General features: G+C 36.5%; 1 protein-coding gene across 13 annotated transcripts in view; it reads left to right on the forward strand.

Annotated features, from left to right (window-relative positions):
- The window catches only part of LOC105480536 (pantothenate kinase 1), a 119,044-nt gene extending 113,243 nt beyond the window's left edge, over positions 1 to 5,801 (forward strand). For all 13 annotated transcript variants that reach the window (XM_011739668.3, XM_071069517.1, XM_071069515.1 and 10 more), the window contains 2 exons: positions 40 to 165; positions 4,345 to 5,801. In XM_011739668.3, coding sequence (XP_011737970.1) covers positions 40 to 165; positions 4,345 to 4,404 — 186 coding nt within the window. In that variant the 3' untranslated portion in view covers positions 4,405 to 5,801. The remainder of the gene's footprint in view (positions 1 to 39; positions 166 to 4,344) is intronic.
- The last annotated feature ends 5,186 nt before the right edge of the window (positions 5,802 to 10,987 follow it).

Here is a 10,987-nt window from a genome sequence, read left to right on the forward strand (position 1 = left end):
ATGTCATGATTCAATTGTTTTCTTTAACATTTTTTCCAGAATATAGACAGAGTTGTGTTTGTTGGAAATTTTCTCAGAATCAATATGGTCTCCATGAAGCTGCTAGCATATGCCATGGATTTTTGGTCCAAAGGACAACTAAAAGCTCTATTTTTGGAACATGAGGTAGGTTGAGCTTGCATAGACTTACTGTCATATGTGGAGTATATTTTGGTTTGGCTAACCTATCAGCAGGTCTCTTAGTTTTTTAAATTGGTCAAGTAGAAAAGTTGCCATTTACACTTTGCATTTACACAAAGGATAATAAAAAAGTATATATTAAATGGAAGCATTCTTATCCAACAACCAGGACCGGTAGTTGGTTAATTTAATTTTTTTTAAAAGTTACTGGAAATGTAAATTAGGACAGTCATTATAGAAAACTGCATGGAAGTTTCAAAAAAACTAAAAATAAAATTACCATATGATCGAGCAGTTCCACCTCTGAGTATTTACCCAAAAGATTTAAAATCAGTATGTCGAAGAGATGTCTGCACTCCCATGTTTATTGCAGCACTACTCACGGTAACCAGGTTACGGAATTATCCTAAGTGTCTATCAGCAGATGAATGGGTTTTTTTAATGTGGTACGTATACACAATGGAATACTATTCAGCACTTAAAAAGAAATTATGTAGTTTGCAACAACATGGATGGAATTGGAAAACATAATGCTAAGTGAAATAAGCCAGGCACAGGAAGACATATGCATTCTCACTTATTTGTGGAATCTAAAACAATCAAACTCATAGAAGCAGAGAGTAGAATGGTGGTTACAGAGGCTGGAGGGTAGGGGAAATGGGAACATACATTTCAAACTTGTTAATTTCAAATATTCTCACCAAAAAACTCTAAGTATTTGAAGTTATATACATGTTAATTAGCTTGCTTTAGTTATTTCACATTATATTCATAAATCATAACCTCACTTTGTACCCCATAAATATATGATTATAAGTTGTCAATTTATAATAACATTTTTAAAAAGTTTTAAAGTCAGATAAAATGAGTAATCATTCAAAAAATCTTTCTTCAAACATTTTATTAAACCTTAAAATGTGTAAATGTGCACTTACCAATCTTTTGATGTGAGACCAACACCTATTTTTGAGCATGGTTTCTGCCGATTGGAGTCCTGTGGTTATATTTCTTTCATAATCTACAATATTATGCACCTCCTTTGGTTTCCAATTTGTTTCCTTAAAGTGGATTAAGAAGTTAAAGATACTTATGAAGCAAGTTGGTTGCAGAATTCGTATAGGTTTTTTTCTCTATCTTTCACATTGTGGCATCCACCTAAGTAGACAGCAGTTATTTCTGACTACCTTTCTCAATATTTCTCAAGAATTTAACTGAATTTTCATAGAACTGACCATCAGTTTGTGCTCTTTTTATTGATTTAGGTGGTATATAGTTAAACTAGATTATTACATTACAATCAACCTGTCATAAACAAATTTAAGAATAAACACAGCTGACTCTTGGCAAGTAAGCAACTCAGCTGGTAAGAACAGAAGTGCCTGGGCGACTAAGAGTAGCCTGTTGGCCTTAAGAGGTCAGTGTACGTGACCATTAGTGAACCTGTTTACAAACGAAATGGAGAGTGTCAGTAAATTCAGAGTCCCTTACTTGGAATTTCTTTTTTTTTGAGACAGAGTCTCCCTCTGTCACCCAGGCTGGAGTGCAGTGGCGTAGTCTCAGCTCACTGCTACCTCCGCCTCCCAGGTTCAAGCAATTCTCGTGCCTCAGCCTCCCAAGTAGCTGGGATTACAGACGTGCACCACCACGCCAGACTAATTTTCATATTTTTAGTAGAGGGTTTCACCATGTTGGCCAGGATGGTCATGAACTCCCGACCTCAGGTAATCTGCCCGCCTCGGCCTCCCACAGTGCTGGGATTACAGTTGTGAGCCATCCCGGCCCCCTTACTTGGAGTTTCTACCATAATATAAGCAAACAAAAAAAAGCCCTTCTCTCTTCCACCTCCTCTGTCCCCTCCTTTAAAATCAGTGCTGCAGTGCTGTAATGAGCTATCACCGGAGGTATCTAATTTCTTGTGTATACTGCAGCAGAAAAACATTGAGAGAGCTAGTATTGTCGGTTTCAATTGTAATGAATAACTACTGTGCCATTTTTTTTCTCATCTTCAAACTGAGCTATTTATGTAAGAAGTTACCAGTGCATTTAGAGTTATTTAGAACTCTCTATGCCTGTATTTTGTTTTATTAAAGCATATGAAACAGGTACTTAAATACTAAATAGTTAAGGCCCAATGATAGAAATTCATACTAAAGAAGGCTCTTGTTTTTAAAGCAGGCTTTTGGCATTGAGTGAGGGGAAATGAGGTCCCAGAACCTCCACTCCCTAGCCCCCAGAGCCAGAATATCTGATTATTTATGGAGTTTCCATGAAAGTTTTGTTTGAAAAAGAAAAAACCACCTCAGCCTTTAAAAAAATAATTAAAAAGGAAAAAGAAAACTCCCGTTCTAGTCCAGATAGTGTTGCCATTTTTGGCAATAAAAAATACAGGGTGCCCAGTTATTTTATCTGCCATTTATCTGTGTCTTATCTGGCAACCATAAGTCCAGATCTTCTTGGCCTAATGCAGACAACAAAGCCTGGAAACTGTCAGGGATAAAAAGTCTTCTATAACATCATGTGGGAAGTTAGGTGGTGGTAAGATAGGAAGTAAAATCCAACGTTTTGGGGAAAGCCACTTCTATAGGTAAAAATGTAGTCACCTATATCACCCTGTACAATCCTAAGCCTCTGTGGACTCTGGCTTTGGTTTGTTACCCTATATCATAACTCAGTCTTTATGGCCAGTGAAAATGGAATATTCTTGTAACCCTCATAATGTGGTCCTCAGAAAATTCTCTACATTCTTAAATTCACTGTGGCTTACGCTGGCCTTACTAGAGAATACTATGGAGAGACAACTTTTGAGAAGCACTGGTATGGTGGCTTTCTGGTCACCTGCCCTGGCCTTAGGAGTCCTCACTTAATTTCTTATTCATTCAACTAATGTTACAGAACATCTCTTAGGAGATGTTATCTAGCCAGATAGTTAAGAACACTGCCTTTTACTGACTTTGAGATCTTAGACAATGACTCTAGCTCTCCATTTCTGTTTTAGCATTTTTAAAATGGGGCAATTATCATATTTGTCTCATAGAGTTATTGTGATAGGTAAATGAGTAAATCCATGTAAAGTGCTTAGAACCACTTGTAGCATTAGTGGGGCCTCAATAAATGTGAGCTGACAGCAGCAGCAGCAAAGATCCATCCACGTCCTGCCACACTCACATCTACTGCTGCAGTTATAACTATTAAGTTCAGCAAGTGCCAGAAGAATGGAGCCTCCTGCCTTTTGGAAACAGATTGTTGTGGACTGATTATTTGTGCCCCGACCAACTTCGAATGTGTATGTTGAAATCGTAATCTACAAGGTGATGGTATTGGGAGATGGCCTTCGGGAGGTGTTAGGTCATGAGGGCTGAGCCTTCATGAATGGAATTAGCATCCTTATAAAAAAGGTCTAAGAGAGCTCCCTTGCCCCTTCCACCACATAATCCAGCCATGTGAGATTATAATGGGAAGATAGCTATCTATGAGGAATGGGTCCTCACCAGACACCTTGATTTTAGACTTCCCGGCCTCTAGAACTGTGAGAAACAAATTTCTATTGTTTATAAGCCACCCAGTCTAGAGTACTTTGTTATATATAGCAGCCTGAACAAACTAACACACAGTTCTCTACAAATTTATCTTTTTTAGTTCCTTTCATTTTCATAGACATATGGTCTTTTATTTTACAGATGGGCAAAGTGAGGCTTGGACTAATTTAAGTGCCTATGCAAGAGCTACTGAGGGAAGTTTAGGGTTTTCTCCCATGAAATATAACTTTGAAGTCAGACAGATTTGGTGTTGAGCCCTGGTACAAGACCTGTGACCCTGCAAGCGTAATTTACTTTATTACCTTCCATTTGTCATATGTGAAATAATAATCAGAGTTTTGCCATGATGAAGATAAAGATGAAATAGTTATAATACTAACAACCCCCGGCACACACTTAGCACACATGTGCCAGACATAGTTCTAAGCACTTACATATGTGAATTTATTTAATATATATAAGTAGGTGTCCAATAAATTATAGTTGTTATTATTCTGCCATGTTTTGTGACGCACAATTTAGGTTTTAAATTTCTCTTTTATCTACATTAATGGCATTCCTAGAATTATTAAAAACAATAGGTATTTGGCTAAGGTTCAGAGATCATCGTTTTGTATTGTTTTCATAGGGTTATTTTGGAGCCGTTGGGGCCCTGTTGGAACTGTTCAAAATGACCGATGACAAGTAGAGATGAGCAGTGGAGGGAACAGCCTCCCCAAAGGACAGAGAACTAAAAAATTGCTGCTGGAGAAGGTGAAAGTCGCTTTGGGACGGAAACCAAGCCATTATGGCAGATGAACCTGCTGGATTTGTAAATAATTTAAAATCCTTCCAGATGATCTTTTACTCTTAGGTTTTGAGCTAATGATTCAAAACGGGGGAATATAAAAGGTTTTTTTCTGTATACTGTATTTTTTTAAAAAAATGGTGCAGCGTGGCCAAACCTACCAATTGTATGCATTAACTTTGAAAAGTTGTTTGATGTTTAAGAAGGACCTGATATGTAAGCGCTGTTCATTTTTCTTCTGGGGTTTACTGATCAGTGTGGTGATTTTAACTTCATTTAGTAATTACTCTAGGAGATTTTACCTTGACTCATATTTTTCATGACGTTTCATGATTTGCTGTTGGTTTCAAATGAAACTACAAATCTGGCATGTTTTACTGTGAACACTTTTGTTATTTGTTTGTTTACCCTTTTTTGTCTTGTTTTTCTGTTTTAGTTGTCTTATGAAAAAAGAGAGTCCTTCCCTCTGTTTCTGTCCTCGGATGATCTCCCTCCCCTACCTGTAAACTTTCTTTGACATAATTGTTCATATCAATGAAGGTGCTGACCAGCTCAATACAAAGTTAAGCACAAGATCTAAAGCTCTTGAAAATGCCGGTGAAGAGAAGACTGAATGTTAATGAATTTAATGAGTCTAGCAAGTTTGTCTTATCCCTTATAAATGTAGTGTTTCATTGGATTTATTTTATGCTAGGTGATATTAAGTTGAAATAGTCTATGATGAAATGTCCTCATCCATGCACAGAATATGAATGGCAGCAAATCTTTGTGCAAGAAGTTTGGAACTTATTGGGAAAAGCCTCCCAGTTGATTAATTGTTCATATCAGGAGATTTAGGGTAAGTCATGGATTGAGGTGTCAGATAGTAATATCTGTTTGTTTTGTACATGTATATATCTAGGAAATTTGTAACAATACATCTTTAATAATGTTAAAGTTTTTTTCATTTTTAATATTTTAAACTAAAAACTGTACTTCAATCTCAGTTTCTAAAATTAAAAATAATTTATACTGATCTATATATTTTTTCTTTTTGAAAGATTTCATTAAGATTGATGGGTAACTTTCAAATGAGGGTCACGTACAAATATTGGAATGCGTGAGATCCCATGATCTTGTGTATTGAGCTTATTGTTGAAAGGGATTTTTGAAGGACAGAACAATTACTCCATGATGAATCTTCCTTTCTCTGCCTTCTGAGCACCGTCTTTAATTTCCATATCTTCAAGTCTTGAAGAAGTTGATGTTAATTGAAGAACTCATTTGTCTGGTTGAAATAAAGCCTGTTTCTGTTGTGATGTTTTTAGTGTATATGTTATTTTCATTTCTTAATTCTCATGTTTATAGTATCGGCTTTGTACCATGAAATGACTGTGTGTTGTGTTTTTGCTACTCTACATTTCAAAATCGGAGGCTTTCCCATGAGTGTGGTATGTTCCAAAACACTGTGTCTTCAGGTGAAGCTGTAGCCCTATGCATAGATTTTTAAAATATAGCTTTATTGTTTCTATACAAGTGACTCCTTAATGCCAACTATCACTGCTATATTTGTTAATTCCAAAGGAGTTTCAAAATTTGGTCATCACAAATATATTTTATTAACTTCTGTCTGGCTTTTAAAAAATTCAGGCAGCTAAAGTGTTCTTGAAAAGGGTAAGTTAAAAATCTACATATTATTTATAACTAGTGCCTTTTGATGGCCTCTTCTACTATTCCTATTCTCATCTATCAGGTAACAGCAGACCTTGGTTCTACAGATCATGGTTCTACAAAGGAAATCAGGGCAAGTTAGTGTGACTGTATATTTTTTTAATTATCTGAAATCACTTGATCTCTGATGACAAACATTTAAAACATTGGTGTAGCTGAGAAAATATATTATTCCATTATACAAATATCAGTTAAATGTTGACTACATATAGCCAGCCTGTTTTTTACAAAAGAGAACGTGTAGCCTGAGGATTTTCACATTCACTTGAATTACAGAAACTTTTCTTAGACCCAACATCACAAAGAAACTGGAAAGACTAAAGAATTTTGACCTTGTGCAATATGAAGTAAGAGCATGGCTTTTTATCGTGAGGCAGCTTCAGTCTGGGTCCAGCTTAGTCAGTTACCAGTGCAAAGATATGCTAAGCCTCTTTCTAAACCATAGTTTCCTCCCCTGTAAAATGGGACAAATAATAGTTTTACATACATATTTAAAGAGCTCAGCACAGGGGTTGACATAAAGTAAATGCTTCATTAATGTTAGCTACAATGAAAAAATAAATTATTTAAACTAATGTATTAAATCAGTAATTCTTAACCTTCTGGATTGTGGGAAACCCATGTTACTATGGAGATGTTTCACCAGTCTCCATATGCTAATACATATCCACAGCTCCTTGTCCACACTTCCAAAATCCCATACTTAGGAAATCTATCTTGACAACTCACTTGACAGCAAACTCTGACTTGAGCATTATTTCTCACATGTAGTATGGCTCTTCACATGTTTTGTTGCAAGGCTCTTCATGGGTTAGATAACAGGATACTGACTCTGACAGGGGTGTTAAGTAATAAATGATTCTGAATTGGCTGGGTGTGGTGGCTAACGCCTATAATCCCAGCACTTTGGGAGGCCGAGGTGGGTGGATCACGAGGTCAGAAGATCGAGACCATCCTGGCTAACATGGTGAAACCCCGTCTCTACCGAAAATACAAAAAATTAGCCGGGAGTGGTGGCGGGCACCTGTAGTCCCAGCTACTTGGGAGGCTGAGGCAGGAGAATGGCATGAACCTGGGAGGCAGAGCTTGCAGTGAGCCGAGATCGCACCAATGCACTCCTGCCTGGGAGACAGAGAGAGACTCTGTCTCAAAAAAGAAAATAATAAATAAATAAATGATTCTGAATTTGAAACACATCTGGTCCTGAGTTTTAGATAAAGGGATTGTGGAAATATAGTTGTGTTCTTCACATTATGCAGTATACATGGATTCAGAGTCTCTGTTGGGAACAATTGTTACAGGTAACTTATACTTGATGTCGTTCAGTCATAGAAGGAATATTAAGAAGTTACCCTGTGCCAGGAAGGAACTGGAGACTAAGAGGCATAGGATACAATCCCTGCAGAGAAAGACAGCAAAATCTCAAAGCCAACATGAGTCATCAAGTGCCACAAGTGCCATTCAATCATTCGTTCATTCACATTCACAGCAGTAAACAAAACAAAGATCCACCATCACAGAGCTTATATTCTAGAAGGGAAGACAGATACATTACTAAATATATAATGTTAGATCAGTACTACAAAGAAAAAGTAAGTTAGTGTAAAGGCTAAAGAAGGGGTAGTTCTATTCAGAAAAATGAGAAAGGGAGGAATTTCTCAGGGTGGACAAAGACAGCCTCTCCTAGGAAGTCACCTTTGAGCAGAGAGTTGAATGGAGGTGAGAACATATTGTGTAAATGTCTGAGAAGATGTTTTTCACTCCTGGCAAATGAAAATAGGGATTTGAGGAACCGCAAAGAGGTCAGTGTCTGGAGTGAAAAATAGAAAGTGATGGGAGATGCAGTGTTGGGAGTAACCTTGAGCCAGGTCCTATGAGAAATCTGCAAGTGAGGGTAGTGGCCTCCACCCAGAAGAGAGGCTGGTCATTTGTCCTCCAGAAGGTGCTAGAGAAGGTTTCATGGAGTCTTAACCGAAGAATAGGAACCCCTAAGTGGAGAGGAAGGGAGTGCTTCCAAGCAGAGGGAGCTGGGTGAGCAGAAGTGCTGACGGAAGAAACCCCTTGGCTTATTCAGGGACTGGAAGCTCTTTGCTATAGCTGGTTTCCCCAATCTCCGTATGCTGATATATATCCACAGCTCCTTGTCCACACTTCCAAAATCCCATACATGAGAGAGAAACCAGGTAGTGAGAAAGTGAGAAAGAGGAAGCAGCCCAACTGTGGAAGGACTTGTTTTCCATGCTAACATTGTGGACTTTTCCATAGTCACTGTGGAGCCATCAAAGAGTTTCAAGGAAAGTGAAACTAGAAATGATCTGGCTTCAAAGCGGTAAAGCAAAATGCCCTGTTGAAGTAAATGAGTAAACAAGTTATGTGCTTTTGAATACCTAACATTATTCCATTTTTTCCCTATTGTGCCAGACCTCATGCAGTAGCTGCAGAGTGAACCATGCTTTCGCTGTAAGTAGGATGGTTATAAAAATTCTTGAGAACTTTCTCAGAGAACACAGGCTACTAATAGCTACAACCCCACTATGAGTCTATTCAGTGAGTAAGAAGGTTTCAATACCGGGAGCATCGTAGACTATCACTCACAAGAATTGTTAGAAAGCAGTTTTCCTCGCAGTGATCAGAAGATGACCCCACATTTGTGAAAAAGATTTCATTAGTGTGCATTGTTTATTATGTCTACCAGCTGCCCATTCTTTTGCTCATCTGTTTAATTTTTAATAAATATCAATGATCTGAGAGGCATTGGGTAGCACTGAGGATGCATTCCGATGTGAACAAGACTGCAGGAGCTCTGCTTTCATTAGGCTGACATTTAGTTGGTAGAGATAAACTTGAAGCATATAAACCAAGAAATAAACAAGAAAATATCAGGGAGTGATAAGTGCTATGAAGGAAAGAAACAAGGTGATAGGATAGAGAGGGAGGAGAGAGACTTCCTCAGTCAGATGGTCATAAAATGCAAGTTTGATTAAGTCATGGCCTCAGCTTTTAAGGAATGATGCGCTCACCTTGCTTTCATTCTTGCCACCTCAATGAAAATGAAAGATGTTTTTGGGAAACTGATAGCTAATTTTCTTTTTCTTAGAATATTTAATTTAGGTAATATGTATTTAAAATAAAGTTATCACGTAAAATAATATATTGATTTAGCAATGCACGTTTTCCCCCTGCTCATTTAATGAAACAATATTATTTGAATTGTTTACTTGAATCTTTATTGTTAATGATTTTGTCATGACCAGAGTCATTTAATAGTTTCCACAGCACAAGTTTGAAATTTAATACCTTTTTAATCTGTCTGTGATGTGTTGACCACTGGGTTTTTAAAAACCCAGCCACAAACACCTATTCCCATGATGAGCTCAATTATTTCACATTCCAAAAGGTGTTTCCTTAGTGTAACCATTTATGTAGAGCCTTTTAAAGTCAATTTCAAATGGCTAGTTTACAAGTATTCGTCACTTGCAATACAAAAATAAAAAGGAAATTTGTATAAAAGTCTTTGCCTCTTTTTTTAATGCTCTATCAAGTAAATAAACATTCCAAACTAGAATTAATTGAGGTGATTTCAGTTAATGTTTTCACTAAACAGTTTTCAACCAGTCCATAAGAAGAGTTCATCTTCTTTTCAAATTTAAGTATTTTTTTTTAATTCAACATTTTACATGCATATAGTTTTAAAAGTCAAATACTTGCACAAGACTACAGAAAACAGCAGCACACAAGTTTTCCTTTTTCATATTTTATTTTATCATTGTGGACATAGTGGTTTCCCAAGGGTAAGGTGATGGAGATAAAAATTTTTGAGTATTTGCATATCTAAAAATTTCTAGAAATATTTTCATTCTATTCTCATGCCTAGTTGATAGTTTGGCAGACTACAGAATTTTATGTTAGATACCACTTTTCTTCAGAATTCTGAAGGCATGGCTCTATTATTTTGGCAATAATAGAGAAATAGGAACCTTCATACATTAGTGTTGGGATTTCAAAACAACACAGTCATTTTGGAAAACAGTCTGTCAGTTCTTCAAAAAGTTAAATACAGAATTACCATATGATCCAGCAATTCCACTCTCAGATATGTATATACCCATAGGAAATGGAGATATACATGTACATATGACTTGTTCATGCATATTCTTAGTAATGTTACTCATAATAACTAAAAAATTAAGATTTCCCTAATGTCTATCAGCAGATGAATGTATAAATAAAATGTATACTTCTATACAGTGAAATAATATTTGGCCATAAAAAAGAATTGCAACACAAATGAACCTTGAAAGTATCATGTTAAGTGAAAGAAACTAGTCACAAAAGACTATGTATTGTATGATTCCGTTTATATGGGATCTCCAAAATAGCCAAGTCTATAGAGACAGAAAGTAGATTAGTGGTCTCCTAGGGCTGAGAATTTGGTAGAAATGAGGAGTACTGCTAATATGTATGAGGTTTCTTTTGTGGTGATGAAAATATACTAAAATTGATTGTAATGATGATTGCATAATTCAACTAAAAGTCATTGAATTGTACACTTTGAATGGATTAATTGAATGCTATGTGAATTACAGGCATATGTTGTTTTATTGTGCTTTGCTGATACTGTTTTTTCTACAAATTGAAGGTTGTGACAACTCTGCCTTGAGCAAATCTATTGGTGCTGTTTTCCCAGCTTGAGGTCATTTCATGCCTCTTGGTCACATTTTGATAATTCTTACAATATTTCAAACTTTTTCTTTATTATCATAATTATTATGGT

Source organism: Macaca nemestrina, chromosome 9 (genome assembly GCF_043159975.1).
Source record: "Macaca nemestrina isolate mMacNem1 chromosome 9, mMacNem.hap1, whole genome shotgun sequence".
In the NCBI taxonomy this organism is placed as follows: domain Eukaryota; kingdom Metazoa; phylum Chordata; class Mammalia; order Primates; family Cercopithecidae; genus Macaca; species Macaca nemestrina.